Source organism: Pseudophryne corroboree, chromosome 10, assembly GCF_028390025.1.
Source record: "Pseudophryne corroboree isolate aPseCor3 chromosome 10, aPseCor3.hap2, whole genome shotgun sequence".
Lineage (NCBI taxonomy): Eukaryota > Metazoa > Chordata > Amphibia > Anura > Myobatrachidae > Pseudophryne > Pseudophryne corroboree.
Genome location: NC_086453.1, coordinates 328,270,418 through 328,296,020, shown reverse-complemented (window position 1 = coordinate 328,296,020; position 25,603 = coordinate 328,270,418). Strand labels below are relative to the sequence as shown.

Below are 25,603 nucleotides of genomic sequence, written 5' to 3'. Positions count from 1 at the left end.
CTTCGTAATCGCTTTAATCATTTCCAGGATGATAACCTTTTTTTAGGAGGCGGGAGGAAGGAACATTTTCACACATAACAGATAGGAAGCATAGAGGTAAAAGAGGAGGGAAGAGGAAAAAAGGCACTAAAAAGAGGACACGTAAGGACAGAATAAAAAAGAAGGATAGGATTGAAAATAATAAGTTACCAGTTGACACTGAGAAATCAGAAGTAAAAAATAGGGTTAAAATTTTCAATTTAAGCCAGCATATATTGGGGGAATCGGAGGTTTCAGTACTTGAAAAGGGTTTGAAATTTGCCCCAGTGGCAAAATTGAACAAATTTGATATCTATGTGGATCTTCAGAAGTATGTTAGAAAGTTATCATTAAAAAGATTCTTTGCTAATAAATCACAAATGGAAGATGAAGATACACATGATGTTTCCTTAATAACATCATTTAAACCCAAGTCTATCTTCAACCCCACCTTCATGAGAGGTAATTTTGTAGAGACTTTTTTCTCACTGGTGAATAGGGATATTGATGCTCTCAAAGTATCCAAAGTTAACTACAACCTAACGAGAAAAGAAAATGAGGCCCTAAGAAATCTGAAGTCAAATAAAGAAATTATAATAAAACCCACAGATAAGGGCGGAGGGATTGTAGTTATGGATATCGGCAAATATGAGACCGAAGTGTTAAGACAATTAAATGATGGTCAGGTGTATAAGAAACTGAGAGGAGATCCTACCAAAAGAATTTTATCAAATTTAACAACATTGGTAAAAACTTATGTGGATAATGGGACTATCACGGACACGGTGGGTCAGTTTTTGATACCTGTAGAACCGAGTATACCGGTTATTTATGTACTCCCCAAAATCCATAAGGATGCCCAGAATCCGCCGGGCAGACCCATTGTGTCTGGGGTCAATTCCATTACCGCTAACATGTCGGAGTTCATAGATTCCCACTTACAGCCATTGGTACTAAAAAACCCCTCCCATCTAAAAGATACTAGGGATGCATTGAATGTCATTAAGAACATCAAATGGGACGATAATTATTATATGGTGACAGCGGACGTAAGTTCGCTTTACACAATTATCAATCATGACTTAGGGATAGAGGCGGTGGTTACCTATTTAGAGGAAAGTAATTATGGAGCGGAACTCCGTGATTTTTTGGTAAAAGGAGTTGATTTTATTCTGCGTAATAATTATTTTCATTTCAAGGACTGTTTCTATATGCAGAAGGTTGGAACGGCCATGGGTACCAGGTTCGCCCCGAGTTATGCCAACATGTTCATGGGCATGTGGGAGGCACGACATGTGTGGCAAAACAATCAATTCGGGGCGAGCCTGGTATCCTGGTCTAGATATATAGATGATATAGTTTTCTTCTGGAGAGGAGATAGGGAGACCTTATCCACCTTCTGTCAACAGTTGAATGATAATGTGTATAACATTTCATTAACCTTCGATATTAGCAATATGAGTGTCAATTTCCTAGACCTTAATATTTATGTGGATGAGGGTCATTTGAAAACTCGTAACTATACAAAACCTACTGATTCAGGTATGTACATTCATACCACCAGCTGCCACCACAGCAACTGGCTGGATTCTATACCAACCAGTCAACTACAGAGACTAAAAAGGAATTGCACAGACAAAGAAGTGTATGAGGAACAAGCGGGTTTGATGGCAAAGAAATTTAAAAATAGTGGCTACAGTGACAAAAGTATTGAAAAAGCAAAAATGAAATGCGAAGGTATAGATAGGGAGGACCTACTAGTCCCAAGGGAGGTTTCAAAGGTAACCGAAAGTAATAATAAAGATCATTCGATGGCATTTATTACCAATTTCAATGTGGATCATAAACATATAGAAAAAATATTTAGAAACCATTGGATGATCCTGAGAGGTGATCCTTTGCTAGAAAAAGTATTACCGGATAGACCGCAATTCATTTACAGAAAAGCAAAAAATATCAAAGATAAATTGGTGAGAAGTGCCCTGTCTCCCCCAAGGGCCAATGTTCGAACTCTCACTAAAGGCTTTTTTAGGTGCGGGATTTGCAGTATGTGCAAAACTGTTACAGGCACCAGTAAATGTACTGAAATAGAGATAAATGGCCAAAACATAAAGATTGATGAATTTATAACTTGCACCTCAAGAAATGTAGTTTATTTCCTGGGGTGCAGCTGTGGTTTATTCTATATCGGTAGGACTGGTAGGAACTTAAAGATTAGGCTTGCGGAACATCTCCGCAACATAAGGAATGGCATGGAAACACATGCCCTCTCAGCCCATTTTAAAAGTGTTCATAATCAAGATGTAAGACATTTAACAAAATTTGGAGCCATAAAACAAGTAAAGGGGAATTGGAGGTGTAATAATATTGCAACAGTTTTAGCCAGGACGGAAATGCAATATATACACACCCTGAAGACCTTGATTCCGGGAGGTTTAAATAAGGATTTCGAGGTCAAATGGTTCCTAAAATAAAATGTCCACTTTTTGATGATTTCTGTATGAAGAACTATATGTAATGAACTGCAATAACATTAAGGAATATCATTTCTGTATAATGTCTATAAGAACGTACATATTGAATTATAGAGATAGTATGGAAGGATGTTTAATCATATTTTATATTATCTACTAGAGAAACATCAATCGTGCTGTCCATTGGATCAAAATTCTTAATAATATGGATGAATCAAAAAAATTTGTGTATTGGACCATCTGGACATCATTCAAGACCCTATATGATATAATGTCTGAAGTTTTGTTTGTGCATAATTCATAATTAAGATACAATCAAGTAGGATGGAAAAATATTGCTTTTCCAGGAATTAAGATGGTGTTTTCTGCATTAAAGTTATGTGTTTCTTGCTTTTGAGATTTTATAAGATGGCCGTGGGAGGACTTCCGGCCAAAACGATCATGTGACATGTTTGTTTACAAGAAATGTGAGAGTTCAGCAAGCGTAGTCACGTGACCGGAAGTTACGTCCGGTTACTAGATCTGTCCAGGAAAGAGAACTCACTCGTAAGAGCCGCGGGAGGACTTCCGGTAAATTAAATCACGTGACCGGGCCTCCCATTACAAGCAGGTGTCTTCTATACATGTGATGTGTGGCGGTCACGTGACCGGAAGTCACGGCCCGTTTTTTTCAGTTTAGATAGGAGGGGAACTTTAAGTGAGGGAAATTCGGGAGTATATTCCATAAGCACGGGCTACTTCCGGTACACGAGATTTTTTAAATTAATAGTTTTTAACTATGAAATGCGGCCTTTATGCAGCCTATTTTTGAAGAATGTTGTTAATGACATACTAGAGAGCAATATATGGATGTTAGATTAGAAATTTATATGGATGGAATGTATATAAATGAATTTGTATTGTAAATGAGAGTGGCTCCTCCCAGTAATTAGGGATACCATTTCAAATGGGTATAAATATCAGGGAAGATGGATCATTTGGAATATGCCTTGAGAAAGATCATCCGATCGAAACGCGTTGGCTAACAGAGGAGATTGGTGGCGGACTGACCAGACGAGGAGAGGACGAAGTATCCACGACCGGAGCTAGTATCCTTGGAGATACATAATATCTACACAGCTTCCATACGTGCACTTTGAAATCCCAAAATCTGGTAGGAGGCCACCCTCATAAAATCTGAGATGTGAATTGATTTTATGTCTTTCTTCTTGTGATGAAGATTGCTGGAATTGGATTGTGATTTTTAATATTAAAAAAGAGACTTTTTATCCATTTATTGGACTGACATTCATTATATCCAAGGTGGAAAATCACCCCTTTTTATTGTAGAGGTTTTTTAAGAAAAAGTGATATGAATTTATTGCACTAGGTGGTGTTTTAATTTTCTCTTTACATGTGAACGTCATTGGAGATATATTTGACCATCATTTGAAGTGCAAATTTAATCCAGGAGATATTGGGATACGAAGAAATCCCCGGTTTTAAGATAAGTAGAGTTAACATACTCACATTATTCTTCAATTGTAGAGGCGCAAGAGAGGGGGTACCTGTAAAATTTTTTGGTTCTTTAGGTCAACATGTTCTAGGTCGACAGGGCAAAAGGTCGACATGAGTTTCACGATTTCTTCCTTTTTTTGAGCCTTTTCATACTTAATGATCCATGTGGACTATAATTGGAACGGTCATCTGTGCCGAGCGAAGCACCTTGCCCGAAGCATGATGAGCGAAGCCAGCCATGCGAGGGGACACGGTGCACTAATTGGGGTTCCCGGTCACTCTACGAAGAAAACTACACCAAAAAAACATAAAAAAACTCATGTCGACCTAGAACATGTCCACCTAGATACCCTGATGACCAATAGGGGTCGACCTAGTTACTATCTACCTTCCATACCACACCCATACTGCACAGGGCTATGGTGTGTTCTCTACAATGCATTGCTGCTACGTTATCATGCATGCACTAGAAATATTCACTGTATATATTTATCAAGGGGCCCAGACCATGCACTAATGGCTATCCAAACCACTGGAGACTGCCCACACCCCTAAGCATGGTCCCTTACAATTGCATTCCTCGGTGGGCCCTTCATGCCCCAGTCTGACATTCCCCATGGACACCATGTGACATGAACTGTGTTTTTTTCCCCCCACATAATATTAGTTTGGAAGCAAAGCAAAAAACACACACTCTTTTCTTGTTAATATTTAGTAGACATATGATAACATTTATTTGTTTTTGCACAAACATTTCTGATAGTCGCTAGAGGTTCTGTCATATACTGTAAAGCATCCTGCATTTCCCCATCAATGCTCGGGAGCCCCACCTGCCACATATACAGCATCCTGCATTTCCCCATCAATGCTCGGGAGCCCCGCCTACCACATAAAGCATCCTGCATTTCCCCATCAATGCTCGGGAGCCCCGCCTACCACATAAAGCATCCTGCATTTCCCCATCAATGCTCGGGAGCCCCGCCTACCATATAAAGCATCCTGCATTTCCCCATCAATGCTTGGGAGCCCCACCTGCCACACATACAGCATCCTGCATTTCCCCATCAATGCTCGGGAGCCCCGCCTACCACATATACAGCATCCTGCATTTCCCCATCAATGCTCGGGAGCCCCGCCTGCCACACACAAAGCATCCTGCATTTCCCCATCAATGCTCAGGAGCCCCGCCTACCATATAAAGCATCCTGCATTTCCCCATCAATGCTCGGGAGCCCCGCCTGCCACACACAAAGCATCCTGCATTTCCCCATCAGTGCTCGGGAGCCCCGCCTGCCACACATAAAGCATCCTGCATTTCCCCATCAATGCTCGGGAGCCCCGCCTGCCACACACAAAGCATCCTGAATTTCCCCATCAATGCTCGGGAGCCCCGCCTGCCACACACAAAGCATCCTGCATTTCCCCATCAATGCTTGGGAGCCCCACCTGCCGCACACAAAGCATCCTGCATTTCCCCATCAATGCTTGGGAGCCCCGCCTGCCATACACAAAGCATCCTGCATTTCCCCATCAATGCTCGGGAGCCCCGCCTGCCACATATACAGCATCCTGCATTTCCCCATCAATGCTCGGGAGCCCCGCCTGCCACACACAAAGCATCCTGCATTTCCCCATCAATGCTCGGGAGCCCCACCTGCCACACACAAAGCATCCTGCATTTCCCCATCAATGCTCGGGAGCCCCGCCTGCCACACACACAGCATCCTGCATTTCCCCATCAATGCTTGGGAGCCCCGCCTGCCACACACAAAGCATCCTGCATTTCCCCATCAATGCTTGGGAGCCCCGCCTGCCACACACAAAGCAGATGCTGTACATAAGCTACTGTAAGTAAGGCACATGGTCTACCAAAAATAATGGCTTTTATATATAAAAAAAATTTTTTATAAAACTCTTTCCTTAGTAATTTCTAAAGTATTAAGAATGCTATGTACATCGGCGTAAATATAGCAGCATAAGGGGCTCTGTCCCAGAGGAAATAAAATGTGTCTCAAAATATACAAAAGTACTCAGACCTATTGGATACTGACTGGGAATGTAACAGGCATTTTGGGTGCATTTGTCTATGATAGTCACAATATTGGCTGTGGTGCTTAGACATTTCCAGTTTACGTCCCTGGCTAGGTCTGTGCATCTACCAATGACCGACAGAACCATAAGCAGGGGTGTACAGCACCTTCATTGACCCATGGCACCTGCATATGGCTTGCAAGGTCCCTGGAAAGGCAAAGGGCAGCCTCTAGAGTAGTGATGGGGAACCTTTGGCACTATAGCTCTTGTTGAACTACACATCCCAGCATGCCCTGCTACAGTTTTAGCATGGCCAAATAGCAAAACTGTAGCAGGGCATGCTGGGATGTGTAGCTCAACAACAGCTGGAGTGCCAAAGGTTCCCCATCACTGTTCTAGAGCCACTTGGAGTGAAAACCTGGCCCCTCCAATGTGACATCATGTCGTCACATGCTCAGAGGCAGAGTTGGCACAAGGTGGATTATAGCCCTGTCACGGTCCTGATGATCAAAATCATTCTATAGGCTCAGTGACAATTCATTGCAGATACAGTTGTGGCCACTTTCCATGTCTGGATAGAAACACGAATATCCGCCTTTATTCAGAGTTGGCTCTATGTGACCTCTGCCCTCCGTCTGTGAAAGTTTCCCTTTAAGCATATATTTGCACCAGCCCTTGGTGCAAGAGATCTGTCTGAAATCAGATGGATCTATGCCTATGCAGAACTCTGAAAAGCCCACAATTCTGCCTTTATGCCCACGGGCGCACTTACTGTCACCCAGTTACACCCACTCAGCTACAAGTTGAGATATAATAGAGATCAGTAGGACTCTTATTGACCCACAGTTGCATTTGCATACTCCGACGCACACACAGTTGATTAATATGAGGAGATGTATCCACAGACAGTCTTGCATCCATCGCAGAATGAGGCCATTCATTGTGCAATACCTGCAACATCTGGCAATTTTCTAAATAGTGCAAGTGACTTCTATACACAGTGCTCCACTGACGCAGTAGAGGCGGACAGCCGCTGACGCAGTAGAGGCGGACAGCCGCTGACGCAGTAGAGGCGGACAGCCGCTGACGCAGTAGAGGCAAATGGGTAGAGGAAAATTTGTAACCACTACAAAGGTTTCTGAAAAGTTCATGCGCAGTGTAGAATTAATTTACAATACAAAGAGGAACGACTATAGAAAAAGTGTGTAGCCCCGTTGTGTTGCAGCTATATAACACGCAAGCCTGCATATTTACAGTCATATAAAAATGATATAGCAGTGTTGTACGTGATCGGTCTCCCAGCGCCGGAGAGGGAGTCTGTCTGGCAGTAGGAAGCCTCTGGCAGGAGACAGCAATTCCTCATGCTGTCAAATGACACATAAGCCAAATCCATGCTGATATAATATCATGTTTGGAATACTGTAAGTACGGTGCATCCGGTGCAGCAGATCCAGGAATTCAGAGGTATAAAGGACAAGAGAAAGATGCCTTCGCTCTCCAGAAATGAATAGGTTGTGTGCATTTTCCATAATCTTAGGTCTTTACAGGTCACGAGCCAATCCTTGTTGTTGTCACAGGGAACGGGGCAGAGTCACTGAACTTCTGAGTCAACCTGTGTAAGAGAGTAATGATGACATTTAGCAAAACTTGAAGAATACATTATATTTTGCTATCTTGCGGATTGGCTTTAAGCCTTTTTTGTTTAATATGTGATCGCATCGTGGATTTGTGATATCATGCACAGGGGATCATGTATCAGACTAATTAGGACAGATGAGAAGTTTTCCAATCCACATCCAGATATCATTTCATAGATTGCACTTGATAAAGGTTAGCTAGAACATTCTGCTATGGGCACTTCTTTAGAAGGTTTGATACATGTCCCTCACAACAAGGATATACTTGCAATAACAGACCACTTTATCACAGCCCTTTTCATTCAATAGTAATTACCTATTAGTGATGGAGCAAGATCTCCCAACCTGCAGATTTCCAGGCATAGTGTCACCACGGTTATGGCTAGATCCTACAAGGCTAAAGGACCTCTGATGTCAAGAGGGGGAGGCGGAAGTTCGGTAACATGGAACCCTAAAATTACCCTCGCAGGCTCGCTTCGTTCACCACCACCAGGACCATGCTCCTTCCCCTGACATTAGAGGTCCTTTAGCACACTAGGATCTAGCAACTACCATTCTTTGACTGACAGCTGAATTTGAGTGAGTCAGCCTATCAGAAAAGGCTCGAGAGGGATTAATAGGAGTCATACTGTTGGGTAAAGGGAGGGTTTTCTCCTGGAGTTCCTCGCTCTACCACCCTAGTACAGTTGCATGCTATGGTTTGTTTTGTTCCTGGTGGGCATTCTGGTGTTTGACGGAATGGCACATTTTATCAGTGGCTGTAGTTATATTTGTATGATTGTGAGGCACTTTTCCCTTTGAAGTACGGTTAGGGGTCCTACTCTTGAGAGGACCTTGGGCGCCCGAGATCGGGTGGGTGTATGGTGGGCTATTCTCACAATCCAGTCCATGTGAGGGGTAGAGGTGTGCCCCTCTGTCACATCTTACTTTCTGCTGTGCTGATGGTCAGCAATGCCTTCTCATCCACCCTACATTTAATGGTCACTAATAAATAAATGGCCCAAATTTAGGGTGCTCTTCAGTACTCATGCCCCACTGTCATCTCAATGGCCCTACATGCAGGGGAGAGAGAGAACAGAAAACCATGTATAGTCTGTGCATTCCCCTGTACACAGCATGCCTTAGCCCCACACATGATGATTAAAATAGGGAATATTCCAGTACTGTGCACAAGCACCCAGTCAAAGCGGTTACAATTATTCCAGGAATGTTGGACCTTGCAACAGTAAACCTGTGGTTTGCAGGCACTGACCTTTTGAATGGCATCTCCTATCATGCATTGGCACCTCCGGTCATGCATTGGCATCCATCAGATCCTGTGGTTTCTCATTTAACTTTTCTGTACTAAGAAGAAAGAACGGAAGAATCATCCTTACACTTTGTCTGTATATTGATATTATCCTCTCTATTATGCCTTCCTTTACCCACCACCTTTTCATTTCTATCTCCATTCTTCTTTTAATCACAAATGATCAACCTCCATCCCTCCATGGCGAAACTTCTGAGTGGTGGTCCCAGGGGCAAAAATATAATTTGAATCCCCATCCTCCACCCCAACCCAAGTTCACAATATGCCACGGGGCAGTGGGTGACCGCGTAAGTCAGGGAGAGGCAGAGGTTGACATAGAGAGGAGGAGGGTGACAGTGGAAGGCAGAAGGAGGCAGATGGTGACAGCGGAAGGTAGGGGGAGGTAGATGGTGACATGGGGAGGCAGAGGGTGACAGTGGAAGGTAGAAGGAGGCAGAGGGTGACAGCGGAAGGTAGGGGGAGGCAGAGGGTGACACGGGGAGGCAGTGGGTGACTGGGGCAGGTCCCTCAGACAGTGGGGCCCACCCTGCTCTCTGCACTGGGCCATTCATCTGACATTGCTCAAAATGGTCTGCATGGGAGCCAGGGGATAACTCATTGTTGGTCTGGGCAGCAGTGGGCTACTTAGTCCTCATGGGCTCGATGCAATGCACCTGCTGCACCAATGGTAGTTCCGCCTCTGCTCCATCCATTTCTCGGACCCTCCATCCTTATCCTATGTTCTAACAACAACCAACATAATAATGTTCTAGTTCCTGCTGCTATTTTACTGTACACAGTGCTGCCTGCTCACCCATTCAGAGAGTCTAAATAATTGTCCGCTCACCATTCCAAAACTGACACGGCAGTACTATGAGTCCTCTGCTTGCGACAGTATCGATACAAAACCACAGATAAGACCAGCAGAATTATTAAAAGACTTCCAAGCCCAATCACCAGCAAAAGCACCAGCATCTCTGAGAACTTCACTGTGAAAAGATGGAGCACAACATCAGGTTACATAAACAAAAGCACAATAATTAAAGTTAGCATTGATAGAGAGAAGAATAGAAATCCTTGTGTGAACTGAGAAGGGCTATCATCAGAATTTGTCAGGCCCAGAACCGGCAAAATAGGCAGCCCCCTTACCTTACTCCTAAGGTGCGGTTTTCAGCAGCAGCACTCCACCCCTACATGGCGTCAGTACTGGGACCTTCACTAACCATCACCACCATGAACTATGCCACTGCCCATGAGTGATATTCAGCCACTTTTATTCAGGGGTCTTAGCAGGGGTGCAGGGTCATGGGCTTCATTCAGCACTCGATTCATCCAGACTGTGGCTGACTTTACAATCAATCTAAACTCCTCACGGCAAAGCACTGCATGTCACGCGCTGGTTTGCCCTGAGGATTTTTAGATTGATTGCAAAGTCTGCCACAGTCTGGATGAATGGAGTGCAGTGCTTATGGCAAAGGAAAAAGTTCTTGAAGGCACACAATTATACGGTAGGAGCCAGGAGCGGGCCCCCCTCTCTGTCCGGGCCCAGGACTCCAGTACCGGCAGTCCCCCCCTGATGGTGGCCCTGGAACTGAGTATAGCATTGCTATTATCAGCTTAGAATCCCCCCCAAAAAAATGTTGTCAAGAGCAGACATTAAATTGTCTGTGGCAAAGTAATAAAAAGCTCAACTTTGGCAGTTCCTAACATGCTAACTAGAGATGAGCGCCGGAAATTTTTCGGGTTTTGTGTTTTGGTTTTGGGTTCGGTTCCGCGGCCGTGTTTTGGGTTCGACCGCGTTTTGGCAAAACCTCACCGAATTTTTTTTGTCGGATTCGGGTGTGTTTTGGATTCGGGTGTTTTTTTCCAAAAAACCTAAAAAACAGCTTAAATCATAGAATTTGGCGGTCATTTTGATCCCAAAGTATTATTAACCTCAAAAACCATAATTTCCACTCATTTTCAGTCTATTCTGAATACCTCACACCTCACAATATTATTTTTAGTCCTAAAATTTGCACCGAGGTCGCTGTGTGAGTAAGATAAGCGACCCTAGTGGCCGACACAAACACCGGGCCCTCTAGGAGTGGCACTGCAGTGTCACGCAGGATGGCCCTTCCAAAAAACCCTCCCCAAACAGCACATGACGCAAAGAAAAAAAGAGGCGCAATGAGGTAGCTGTGTGAGTAAGATTAGCGACCCTAGTGGCCGACACAAACACCGGGCCCATCTAGGAGTGGCACTGCAGTGTCACGCAGGATGTCCCTTCCAAAAAACCCTCCCCAAACAGCACATGACGCAAAGAAAAAAAGAGGCGCAATGAGGTAGCTGTGTGAGTAAGATAAGCGACCCTAGTGGCCGACACAAACACCGGGCCCATCTAGGAGTGTCACTGCAGTGTCACGCAGGATGTCCCTTCCAAAAAACCCTCCCCAAACAGCACATGACGCAAAGAAAAAAAGAGGCGCAATGAGGTAGCTGTGTGAGTAAGATAAGCGACCCTAGTGGCCGACACAAACACCGGGCCCATCTAGGAGTGGCACTGCAGTGTCACGCAGGATGTCCCTTCCAAAAAACCCTCCCCAAACAGCACATGACGCAAAGAAAAAGAAAAGAAAAAAGAGGTGCAAGATGGAATTGTCCTTGGGCCCTCCCACCCACCCTTATGTTGTATAAACAGGACATGCACACTTTAACCAACCCATCATTTCAGTGACAGGGTCTGCCACACGACTGTGACTGATATGACGGGTTGGTTTGGACCCCCACCAAAAAAGAAGCAATTAATCTCTCCTTGCACAAACTGGCTCTACAGAGGCAAGATGTCCACCTCATCATCATCCTCCGATATATCACCGTGTACATCCCCCTCCTCACAGATTATCAATTCGTCCCCACTGGAATCCACCATCTCAGCTCCCTGTGTACTTTGTGGAGGCAATTGCTGCTGGTCAATGTCTCCACGGAGGAATTGATTATAATTCATTTTAATGAACATCATCTTCTCCACATTTTCTGGATGTAACCTCGTACGCCGATTGCTGACAAGGTGAGCGGCGGCACTAAACACTCTTTCGGAGTACACACTTGTGGGAGGGCAACTTAGGTAGAATAAAGCCAGTTTGTGCAAGGGCCTCCAAATTGCCTCTTTTTCCTGCCAGTATAAGTACGGACTGTGTGACGTGCCTACTTGGATGCGGTCACTCATATAATCCTCCACCATTCTTTCAATGGGGAGAGAATCATATGCAGTGACAGTAGACGACATGTCCGTAATTGTTGTCAGGTCCTTCAGTCCGGACCAGATGTCAGCATCAGCAGTCGCTCCAGACTGCCCTGCATCACCGCCAGCGGGTGGGCTCGGAATTCTGAGCCTTTTCCTCGCACCCCCAGTTGCGGGAGAATGTGAAGGAGGAGATGTTGTTGACAGGTCGCGTTCCGCTTGACTTGACAATTTACTCACCAGCAGGTGTTTGAACCCCAGCAGACTTGTGTCTGCCGGAAAGAGAGATCCAAGGTAGGCTTTAAATCTAGGATCGAGCACGGTGGCCAAAATGTAGTGCTCTGATTTCAACAGATTGACCACCCGTGAATCCTTGCTAAGCGAATTAAGGGCTCCATCCACAAGTCCCACATGCCTAGCGGAATCGCTCCGTGTTAGCTCCTCCTTCAATGTCTCCAGCTTCTTCTGCAAAAGCCTGATGAGGGGAATGACCTGACTCAGGCTGGCAGTGTCTGAACTGACTTCACGTGTGGCAAGTTCAAAGGGCATCAGAACCTTGCACAACGTTGAAATCATTCTCCACTGCGCTTGAGACAGGTGCATCCCACCTCCTATATCGTGCTCAATTGTATAGGCTTGAATGGCCTTTTGCTGCTCCTCCAACCTCTGAAGCATATAGAGGGTTGAATTCCACCTCGTTACCACTTCTTGCTTCAGATGATGGCAGGGCAGGTTCAGTAGTTTTTGGTGGTGCTCCAGTTTTCTGTACGTGGTGCCTGTACGCCGAAAGTGTCCCGCAATTCTTCTGGCCACCGACAGCATCTCTTGCACGCCCCTGTCGTTTTTTAAAAAATTCTGCACCACCAAATTCAAGGTATGTGCAAAACATGGGACGTGCTGGAATTGGCCCAGATTTAATGCACACACAATATTGCTGGCGTTGTCCGATGCCACAAATCCACAGGAGAGTCCAATTGGGGTAAGCCATTCCGCGATGATCTTCCTCAGTTGCCGTAAGAGGTTTTCAGCTGTGTGCGTATTCTGGAAACCGGTGATACAAAGCGTAGCCTGCCTAGGAAAGAGTTGGCGTTTGCGAGATGCTGCTACTGGTGCCGCCGCTGCTGTTCTTGCGGCGGGAGTCCATACATCTACCCAGTGGGCTGTCACAGTCATATAGTCCTGACCCTGCCCTGCTCCACTTGTCCACATGTCCGTGGTTAAGTGGACATTGGGTACAGCTGCATTTTTTAGGACACTGGTGACTCTTTTTCTGAGGTCTGTGTACATTTTCGGTATCGCCTTCCTAGAGAAATGGAACCTAGATGGTATTTGGTACCGGGGACACAGTACCTCCAACAAGTCTCTAGTTGGCTCTGCAGTAATGATGGATACCGGAACCACGTTTCTCACCACCCAGGATGTCAAGGCCTCAGTTATCCGCTTTGCAGTAGGATGACTGCTGTGATATTTCATCTTCCTCGCAAAGGACTGTTGGACAGTCAATTGCTTGGTGGAAGTAGTAAAAGTGGTCTTACGACTTCCCCTCTGGGATGACCATCGACTCCCAGCAGCAACAACAGCAGCGCCAGCAGCAGTAGGCGTTACACGCAAGGATGCATCGGAGGAATCCCAGGCAGGAGAGGACTCGTCAGAATTGCCAGTGACATGGCCTGCAGGACTATTGGCATTCCTGGGGAAGGAGGAAATTGACACTGAGGGAGTTGGTGGGGTGGTTTGCGTGAGCTTGGTTACAAGAGGAAGGGATTTACTGGTCAGTGGACTGCTTCCGCTGTCGGCCCAAGTTTTTGAACTTGTCACTGACTTATTATGAATGCGCTGCAGGTGACGTATAAGGGAGGATGTTCCGAGGTGGTTAACGTCCTTACCCCTACTTATTACAGCTTGACAAAGGGAACACACGGCTTGACACCTGTTGTCCGCATTTCTGGTGAAATACTTCCACACCGAAGAGCTGATTTTTTTGGTATTTTCACCAGGCATGTCAACGGCCATATTCCTACCACGGACAACAGGTGTCTCCCCGGGTGCCTGACTTAAACAAACCACCTCACCATCAGAATCCTCCTGGTCAATTTCCTCCCCAGCGCCAGCAACACCCATATCCTCCTCATCCTGGTGTACTTCAACACTGACATCTTCAATCTGACTATCAGGAACTGGACTGCGGGTGCTCCTTCCATCACTTGCAGGGGGCGTGCAAATGGTGGAAGGCGCATGCTCTTCACGTCCAGTGTTGGGAAGGTCAGGCATCGCAACCGACACAATTGGAGTCGGACTCTCCTTGTGGATTTGGGATTTCGAAGAACGCACAGTTCTTTGCGGTGCTACTGCTTTTGCCAGCTTTAGTCTTTTCATTTTTCTAGCGAGAGGCTGAGTGCTTCCATCCTCATGTGAAGCTGAACCACTAGCCATGAACATAGGCCAGGGCCTCAGCCGTTCCTTGCCACTCCGTGTGGTAAATGGCATATTGGCAAGTTTACGCTTCTCCTCCGACAATTTTATTTTAGGTTTTGGAGTCCTTTTTTTACTGATATTTGGTGTTTTGGATTTGACATGCTCTGTACTATGACATTGGGCATCGGCCTTGGCAGACGACGTTGCTGGCATTTCATCGTCTCGGCCATGACTAGTGGCAGCAGCTTCAGCACGAGGTGGAAGTGGATCTTGATCTTTCCCTAATTTTGGAACCTCAACATTTTTGTTCTCCATATTTTAATAGGCACAACTAAAAGGCACCTCAGGTAAACAATGGAGATGGATGGATTGGATACTAGTATACAATTATGGACGGGCTGCCGAGTGCCGACACAGAGGTAGCCACAGCCGTGAACTACCGCACTGTACTGTGTCTGCTGCTAATATATAGACTGGTTGATAAAGAGATAGTATACTCGTAACTAGTATGTATGTATAAAGAAAGAAAAAAAAACCACGGTTAGGTGGTATATACAATTATGGACGGGCTGCCGAGTGCCGACACAGAGGTAGCCACAGCCGTGAACTACCGCACTGTACTGTGTCTGCTGCTAATATAGACTGGTTGATAAAGAGATAGTATACTCGTAACTAGTATGTATGTATAAAGAAAGAAAAAAAAACCACGGTTAGGTGGTATATACAATTATGGACGGGCTGCCGAGTGCCGACACAGAGGTAGCCACAGCCGTGAACTACCGCACTGTACTGTGTCTGCTGCTAATATATAGACTGGTTGATAAAGAGATAGTATACTCGTAACTAGTATGTATGTATAAAGAAAGAAAAAAAAACCACGGTTAGGTGGTATATACAATTATGGACGGGCTGCCGAGTGCCGACACAGAGGTAGCCACAGCCGTGAACTACCGCACTGTACTGTGTCTGCTGCTAATATATAGACTGGTTGATAAAGAGATAGTATACTCGTAACTAGTATGTATGTATAAAGAAAGAAAAAAAAACCACGGTTAGGTGGTATATACAATTATGGACGGGCTGCCGAGTGCCGACACAGAGGTAGCCACAGCCGTGAACTACCGCACTGTACTGTGTCTGCTGCTAATATAGACTGGTTGATAAAGAGATAGTATACTCGTAACCAGTATGACTATAAAGAAAGAAAAAAAAACCACGGTTAGGTGGTATATACAATTATGGACGGGCTGCCGAGTGCCGACACAGAGGTAGCCACAGCCGTGAACTACCGCACTGTACTGTGTCTGCTGCTAATATATAGACTGGTTGATAAAGAGATAGTATACTCGTAACTAGTATGTATGTATGTATAAAGAAAGAAAAAAAAACCACGGTTAGGTGGTATATACAATTATGGACGGGCTGCCGAGTGCCGACACAGAGGTAGCCACAGCCGTGAACTACCGCACTGTACTGTGTCTGCTGCTAATATAGACTGGTTGATAAAGAGATAGTATACTCGTAACTAGTATGTATGTATAAAGAAAGAAAAAAAAAACCACGGTTAGGTGGTATATACAATTATGGACGGGCTGCCGAGTGCCGACACAGAGGTAGCCACAGCCGTGAACTACCGCACTGTACTGTGTCTGCTGCTAATATATAGACTGGTTGATAAAGAGATAGTATACTCGTAACTAGTATGTATGTATAAAGAAAGAAAAAAAAACCACGGTTAGGTGGTATATACAATTATGGACGGGCTGCCGAGTGCCGACACAGAGGTAGCCACAGCCGTGAACTACCGCACTGTACTGTGTCTGCTGCTAATATATAGACTGGTTGATAAAGAGATAGTATACTCGTAACTAGTATGTATGTATAAAGAAAGAAAAAAAAACCACGGTTAGGTGGTATATACAATTATGGACGGGCTGCCGAGTGCCGACAAAGAGGTAGCCACAGCCGTGAACTACCGCACTGTACTGTGTCTGCTGCTAATATATAGACTGGTTGATAAAGAGATAGTATACTCGTAACTAGTATGTATGTATAAAGAAAGAAAAAAAAAACCACGGTTAGGTGGTATATACAATTATGGACGGGCTGCCGAGTGCCGACACAGAGGTAGCCACAGCCGTGAACTACCGCACTGTACTGTGTCTGCTGCTAATATAGACTGGTTGATAAAGAGATAGTATACTCGTAACTAGTATGTATGTATAAAGAAAGAAAAAAAAACCACGGTTAGGTGGTATATACAATTATGGACGGGCTGCCGAGTGCCGACACAGAGGTAGCCACAGCCGTGAACTACCGCACTGTACTGTGTCTGCTGCTAATATATAGACTGGTTGATAAAGAGATAGTATACTCGTAACTAGTATGTATGTATAAAGAAAGAAAAAAAAACCACGGTTAGGTGGTATATACAATTATGGACGGGCTGCCGAGTGCCGACACAGAGGTAGCCACAGCCGTGAACTACCGCACTGTACTGTGTCTGCTGCTAATATATAGACTGGTTGATAAAGAGATAGTATACTCGTAACTAGTATGTATGTATGTATAAAGAAAGAAAAAAAAACCACGGTTAGGTGGTATATACAATTATGGACGGGCTGCCGAGTGCCGACACAGAGGTAGCCACAGCCGTGAACTACCGCACTGTACTGTGTCTGCTGCTAATATAGACTGGTTGATAAAGAGATAGTATACTCGTAACTAGTATGACTATAAAGAAAGAAAAAAAAACCACGGTTAGGTGGTATATACAATTATGGACGGGCTGCCGAGTGCCGACACAGAGGTAGCCACAGCCGTGAACTACCGCACTGTACTGTGTCTGCTGCTAATATAGACTGGTTGATAAAGAGATAGTATACTACTAATATTATATATACTGGTGGTCAGGTCACTGGTCACTAGTCACACTGGCAGTGGCACTCCTGCAGCAAAAGTGTGCACTGTTTAATTTTAATATAATATTATGTACTCCTGGCTCCTGCTATAACCTATAACTGGCACTGCAGTGCTCCCCAGTCTCCCCCACAATTATAAGCTGTGTGAGCTGAGCACAGTCAGATATATATATACATTGATGCAGCACACTGGGCTGAGCAGTGCACACAGATATGGTATGTGACTGAGTCACTGTGTGTATCGTTTTTTTCAGGCAGAGAACGGATATATTAAATAAAACAAACAACTGCACTGTCTGGTGGTCACTGTGGTCGTCAGTCACTAAACTCTGCACTCTCTTCTACAGTATCACAGCCTCAGGTCAATCTCTCTCTCTCTCTCTCAACCCTAATCTAAATGGAGAGGACGCCAGCCACGTCCTCTCCCTATCAATCTCAATGCACGTGTGAAAATGGCGGCAACGCGCGGCTCCTTATATAGAATCCGAGTCTCGCGAGAATCCGACAGCGTCATGATGACGTTCGGGCGCGCTCGGGTTAACCGAGCAAGGCGGGAGGATCCGAGTCTGCTCGGACCCGTGAAAAAAACATGAAGTTCGTGCGGGTTCGGATTCAGAGAAACCGAACCCGCTCATCTCTAATGCTAACCAGGCTGTATAGCATGCTAATTACGGCTGTTCCATACCATGAGAAGAGGGCTGGTGTGAGAGGGACAAAGCACTGTTTAGCATGTTCTTTGTATGTGTCCCTATGGGTATGGGTAGTTGAGTCGACCCCACTTAGGTCAACATTTATTAGGTCGACCACTGAAGGTTGAAGGTCGACATTTGCATTAGATTGACAGGCACTAAGTCGACATGGGCGTTAGGTCGACGTGCTAGGTCACCAGGTAAAAATTTCGACATGAGTTTTTTGGGGGGGTTGTGTCGTTTTCTGCATATAGTGATGGGCAACCCCAATTAGTGCACCGTGTTCCCTCACATGGCTTGCGAGTTTCGGGCAAGGTGCCTCGCTTCGCTCTGCACAGGTTACCGTTCCAATCGTAGTCCATGTAGATTGTTAAGTATGAAAATTTTTTGAAAAACTCATGTCGACCTTTTGACCTGTCGACCTATTGCATGTCGACCTAGTGCTAATGTCAACCTTCAGTGGTGGACCTAATGAGTGTCGACCTAAGATGGGTCGACCTAACGTCCGTATCCCGTCTCTATTGTCAGTCTGTAAATATGGGGGGGGGGGGTATTTTTAAAACAGTCTAGCAGAAAAATAATGGTTTCCGAGGCGATATAGGTCCTATTTAAAGTACACATAGATTGCTTTCATAACGACTTACCTTTGTCTACCACTTCGACTGTAATCTCTCCCACCTCCCCATGAACATCAGGTTTGTTTAGAACCTGACATAGGTAGGTCCCGTTATCTTTTGGTTGGATATTCCGGATAATTATAGATACATCACCACGATTAACATCCCCGTCCCAAATGATACGACCGCCAAAATGGCCGTCTTCCGGCGACAGGGGCCCTTTATGGTAAGTGAATACCTGGTGGAAAGGAAAACGCGATTAATAATTCACATTACTAAATTATTGAGCCTTCCACCTGGCAGACCTGCACTATTAACACCTTTTCCTACAATACATGAATAAAAAAATGTTCTCAATACTTTTGCCTAGGGTGTGAGCACCTCACTGAGCTCAGTCTATCTCCTACATATCCCTGTAACCCATTTAATAGATCACTGGAATGTTCACAACCACAGGAGAGAAATACGGCGAGTGGGGACAGGGACCTTTCCCCTCCTGATTGGTTGGTGGAGGCAGGATTGCATGGGATGCGTAGTGACATAATGATTCCTACTAATTATGTAATAACACTATTATTCTGACACCCATTATTACAGTGATAGAAAATCAGTTACATGGCTTAGGGGGACATTTACTAAGCAGTGATAAGAGCGGGAAGTGAGCCAGTGGAGAAGTTGCCCATGGTAACCAATCAGCCCTGAAGTAACATCTATCATTTGTATAGTATCAAATGATACAGAGCTGCTGATTGGTTGATGGAGCCACCTCTCCACTGGCTCACTTCTCTGCTCTTATCACTGCTTAGTAAATGTCCCCCATAGCCTTGTAAATTATTGCCCCGTTTAAAAAAAAAGTCTGAGTTCAGCCTACATCCCGCACGGCCGCCCAATAAATAGATCTGAAAGTAAGAAGTAGTGTCTTGCATAGAGTTAGGATGCGAGGCTCTTGTCACTGATGACTGGAACCGAGGGATTCAATTGAGTGCTACGTGTGATGACTGCAACCATCACGGACAGTTTCAGGAGAGCACATGGAGATTAAACGAGTGATGTGCCGCTGGTACCGCACAGCACATACGCATCGTAGTGTGCATGTTATGCATGCGGGTTATTCATGCACAGTAGTTTGATAATCGGCCGCTGTGCGAATTCACACAAAAGCGACCAGGTCTGAATCGGGACCATTGATAGGACTTGGATATAAATATTTCTGCTCTCAAATATGAAATACGTGGTAGGGGGGGAAGTAACTTATCTCAAGTAAAATGACACACATGAACATAACATTGTAAATTGCCAATATTAATGAGTTATAATGACTGAAGTTTAGGGCAAGCTCAGTGTCACCGAGTTCTAAAGGTGCGGAGATAGGAGGAATTCTGGCAAATACTAAGACGTGGGTGGATAAGGGGTGGAGTAGGAAAATGTTTACAGATGCAAGATCGGAACCCTCCCGGGCACTGGGCATTACAGCTGACACAGCAGAAATTATTTAGTAGCGATCTTACAAATCAGTGCAGATATTAATGGATTTACAAAATGTCATATTGGAATTTTGAACTACATCATAGTTGCCTACCCTCCCTCATTCTGCAGGAGACTCCCTGAAATAGCAGCAATCTCCCTCACTCCCTGAATAGTCCAGCAATCTCCCTCATTGTACCTTACCCCCATTATGTAGCTGTTACATTCTAGGGGGCAACAATGAATCAGAGATATATCCATTCAAATGGGCTCATCAGTGCCATTTCCCTGTATTGGTTATAAGGCACAATGATCCCTATGGCTACATACATTTTAAATAAGGTTTCTCATGGCCACTTACAGTATATGTGTATACAGCATACTAACTTTGGGGCTCATTTACATTTGGATGTAAGCAATTTTCATGACACGCCTCTCTGATGTAGCCGTGCGCGTCCACGCTATGGGGGTAATTCCAAGCAGCAGGAAATTTTTTAGCAGTTGGGCAAAACCATGTGCACTGCAGGGGGGCAGATATAACATTTGCAGAGAGAGTTAAATTTGGGTTGGTTATATTGTTTCTGTGCAGGGTAAATACTGGCTGCTTTATTTTTACACTGCAATTTAGATTGCAGATTGAACTCACCACACCCAAATCTATCTCTCTCTGCACATGTTATATCCCCCCCCCCCCCTGCAGTGCACATGGTTTTGCCCAACTGCTAACAAATTTCCTGTTGCAATCAACTTGGAATTACCCCCTATAGGTGTTACTTTCACTATCTCCCTGAAATGTTTTTTCAAAAGTAGGCAAGTATGAACTACATACTACAGAGATCTTTATAGAGCATAATTTAACAGTCACATCAGCCCTTGCCAGAGAAGCTTACAATCTATATTCTCAACACCACATACACTAGGGTTAGTTTTATTAGAATTGGAAAAAAAAATCATTGTTTTTTCTTCTCTTGGCTTCAGAACTTGATTAATGGCAGACCGGCTCAGTGTCAATCTGGCTCCGACTGTGTCGTTGGGGGTGTTGGTGTGTGTCGCAGAGGGGGTGGGAGCGGTGTTGTGCAGGAGATAAAGAAGCAGTTCCCAGTGAGGGAATGGCTGCAAAGCTATAGCCACACCACCAGGCATTGTCTACAGGCACTAGTTGACGTCCGGTCCCATCATGATGTCATGGCTGCCCGAAATATCCCAGTTTTTGGAATATCTCAGTTTTTAGAATTACGGTTATGGAAGACTCAGGCTGTACCAGCCAATCGGCTCCTAACTGCTATGTTATATACGGTGTTTGAAAAATGACAGGAGCTGATTTTTTGGTTCTTTATCTCCCTCTAATGCTTAATACATCCATCCTGCCCATAGTCTAGTACATGTTGCATATACGGATCCAGTATGATGTACCGGCAGACAGGATTCGGCTGTCAGTATACCGACAGCGACCTCCCATCTGCTGGAACACCAGCGGTGAGTCCTCTCGTGGGCTCGCTGTGCTCGCCACGCTTTGGGCCAGGTGGCGAGCTTTGCTCACCACAGGTTCTATTCCCACTTAGTTAGTGGCATGGACCCACCAACCGAGTGGGAATTACAGGTGGGTGTCGGTTTGTTGTCTGTCAGTAAAATGCCGGCTGTTGGGATTCCGATGTCGGTCTTTTGAACAAAGAGCCAGTCCTAGGCGTAGGCAAACTAAGCAAATGCCTAGGTTATTTGGTATAACTAGGGGCACAAGCAGCTTCTGCTGATTAAAATGATATGCAGCATGCCTATATTCTGTGTGTGACTGCGGCTGTATCTGCAGCCGAAATGCTACGTTACAGTGTATCACTGGAAATCACTGTAAAGTAGCACTTTGTATACAGATACAGCCACACACAGAATATAGGCATGCTGCATATCATTTTAATCGGTAGAAGCTGCTTGTGCGTCCTAGTCACATAGCAATGCAAATAAGATGCATTTTTAGCAAAAAAGGTGCACGGCATTAGCAGAGCTGGCCAGGAGCTGCCAGCTGACTCACGCCAGGCATATCCTGCTGCATGACGTATTGAGGCAAGATGTATGAGGACACATCTGTATCCAAGCAGAGGCAGAGGTCACAGTGTTAGCGGCCGTGTGAGTGCTGTGTGAGGGTGGGCTGATTGTGCAATAGAGTTCGGCATATGTTTTAGGGGCATTATGTGTGTCATTATGTGTATAAGGGCATTAATAATGTGCGACGTATGTGTAAGGGACATTATATGTGAATTAGGCGAAGAACATGAATTTAACCCTATCCAAAATGATTTTTTTTTTTTTTTTTTTAAAGGGAAAAAAAGTTTTCTACATAAAAAAAAATATTTTCCCCAAACATCAAAACATCGATTGGGAACATCACGACCATCGGAACATCGGTAACATCGCAACCATTGCGACTTTAGTTTTTAGAGTCTGGGCAGCTGATAGGTAAAGAAATATATTGGTCGCACAGGCTTACTGATATCTTCACATATTGCTGCTTTCAGCAGAAAAAAGACCCCCATATGAAGAATGATATTCCAATTGCAAATTACAATTGGGGGTGCTACCATGGACACATCAATTTTCAAGTTGAATGCAAATGGTTCCATAAAGCAAACCGTGCATCTTCTTTTACACACTTTCCACTCTTTGCTATCTCACTTTAACATTTTTAACCTTATTTTCACTTTTTAACTCATTTCTTAAACTATATACTAATAAAAGTTAAATGTTATAATTGAGTGCACCACCTTTGAGACATCCCCCCCCCCCCCCCCTCCCATCTTTCTTCTTTGCATACAACTGAAAGATACACAGGGGGGGGTCTGGGGGTGGCTTGGGGGCGATGATTTACACGTACTAGCAGTCTACCATTGTCTTCAGCCGCTGGGGATAGGGTATCCTGCCGTGCTGACCGATCAGCAGTGATCGGCAGCATGGTAACACTGTGGTCTGGGTGCTGGAAGGCAGAGGGACCTTCCGGTCCCTCTGACAGCAGCAGCGGAGGGAAGTTTTCCTTCCCTTCCGCTGCTAACACAGTTTATCTGACTGGTCGCATCCTGTTTATAAGGACATTAATAATGTGTGTCATGCATAAGGGACATTACTTGTGGTATTGTGTGTATAAAGGCATTATTGTGTGGCATTATGTGTATAAGGTGCTCTACTATGTGGCGTAATGTATAGAAAGGGCACTACTGTATGGTCTAATGTGAATAAAGAGCAATATGGTGTGATGTAATGTGTATAAGGGGCACTACTGTGAGGAGTAACGTATATAAGGTAAAGTGGTGCTACTGTGTGATGTAATGTGAATAAGGGGCACGATCACATGATATAATGTGAATAAAGTTGCACTACTGTGTGGTGTTGAATTGGGGGTACTATTGTGTGGCCATGCTCCTTCCGGGCAAGAACACACCCCTTTTTTGGCTGCGCACCGAATGTGCGCACTGTTCCTATTTAAAATATAAGGGGGAGGAGCACCAAAATGAGGACTGCTATGGGCGAGGGGTGATGGTGATGGGAAAGGGATGCAGGGTCAGAGGCAAACTAGCAGCACTGCTAGGGGACACCAGCTAAAATCTTGCCTAGGGCATCATATTGGTTAGGGCCGGCTCTGCTTGAACACCGGGATTACGACAGCCGCCATTTTAACTGCATCCCACATATACAGTATATCCTTTCCATCTAAAGAACTTTTAGCAAATAAAATGGGTTTCCAACATAATAAATTTAGACAGTAAGGGGCTGACTCGGAGTTTGGAATAAAGTTAGGTATGCACTAAGTAATTATTGGGCCAATTTGCCAATAATTTGGTGTTTGGCCTGTTTTATTGTATAGTGAGTATAAACAATCATTTTGTCAGTTTGCCGATAAACTGGAGAGATCATGGTTACAAGTACAGTCCATTGATTATCGGATCAGTCGGCCAAGACAGAAAATCTTGACCTCAAGCGCCCAATATCATGCAGTGTATTGGTATTCTGGATAATATGACCCATTTTTCCCATGTTATTCCATGACTATGTCATCCTTCTTGTGGTCGGACATATGCAAATTCAGTGCGGTGTGGCAGAAAATCAGTTATTTAAAAAAAAAAGAATCGCTTAAGGGCCCATTTATCAAGCCTTGGAGAGTGATAAATAGCACAGTGATAAAGTACCAGCCAATCAGCTCCTAACTGCCATGTTACAGGCTGTGTTTGAAAAATGACAGTTAGGAGATGATTGGTTGGTACTTTATCACTATGCCGGGGGTAGCCAACCCTGGTCCTCGAGAGCTACCAACAGTGCATGTTTTCCAGGTCTCTTCACAGAGTCTACCTGTGGATCTTTTAAAATGTGACAGTTAGTTTTATAACTGCACATGTGCACCTGCCATGTGAACCATTGGTAGCTCTCGAGGACCAGGGTTGGCTACCCCTGCACTATGCTATTTATCAATCTCCAAGGCTTGATCAATCTGGGCATTAGTATGTAAGATATTGGAGCCTTCGATTTGCCAAAAAATTGATTGGGATGACAAAAATATTGTGTACCTAACTTAAAGCAAAAAAACAAAACAAAATGTCACTTTGCACCTTGGCAAAACCATGTTGCACTGCAAGTGGGGCAGATGCAGCGGTGCAAGTATGCGGGTACGCTCAGGTACGGAGTACCCATAAGAATTTGGCAGCAGGTAATCAGTGCCCACCTGCCACACACTTTGCCATTTCCACAATTATAATGTGCCACATGTTTTGTTCAAACGTTTGTAAATCCAGTCATCAGGACACAGAGACATGTGAGTTCACTGCTGTGCTGTTTATTCCCTCACCAACTCCAGGCACACTGCACACTGGACCACCCACTTCCCAGCATCCCCCTGGTCCCAGGGACCATCACTGAAGATTCAGGCTTACACAGATCAGTAAGGGAGTGTCTACAAATATTAAGCATTCTAATACACTAACATCACATCCTCTTTTCTTTAAAGATAAGCCCTGTACGCTTCAATGCAACAATTAACAACGTCATATTAAGAACATCATCTAACACGTTTCAATGAGTCTCTCAGGTCTGCGTATTTCCCTTTTGGGTTTTTCATACACAGTCTGTGTTTCATCGACCATGTTGGACCTTTCTAGAATCGTGGTTTGTTCACCATTATCAGGATCATCATACATGTCAGATGAAGGGTATTCTTCAGTCATGTTGTCTTCATTATGGTTAGGTTGAGATCTTAAATCCACCCGATTTCTTCTTACTTCCGTTCCACGCTCTGTACGTATAGTATAAGATCTTGGTGCTACTTGTGCTTGCACAATACCTTTCTGCACCC

At 44.6% G+C, this 25,603-nt stretch overlaps 1 protein-coding gene across 1 annotated transcript in view; it reads right to left on the bottom strand.

The window, feature by feature from the left end:
* Positions 1 to 4,699: 4,699 nt before the first annotated feature.
* The window catches only part of MPZL2 (myelin protein zero like 2), a 66,753-nt gene continuing 45,849 nt past the window's right edge, over positions 4,700 to 25,603 (bottom strand). Inside the window, exons 3-6 of the mRNA XM_063943591.1 lie at positions 18,838 to 19,048; positions 9,793 to 9,934; positions 8,910 to 9,001; positions 4,700 to 7,632 (exon numbers count right to left, since the gene is read on the bottom strand). Of these exons, the coding sequence (XP_063799661.1) occupies positions 8,950 to 9,001; positions 9,793 to 9,934; positions 18,838 to 19,048 (405 nt within the window). The 3' untranslated portion in view covers positions 4,700 to 7,632; positions 8,910 to 8,949. The remainder of the gene's footprint in view (positions 7,633 to 8,909; positions 9,002 to 9,792; positions 9,935 to 18,837; positions 19,049 to 25,603) is intronic.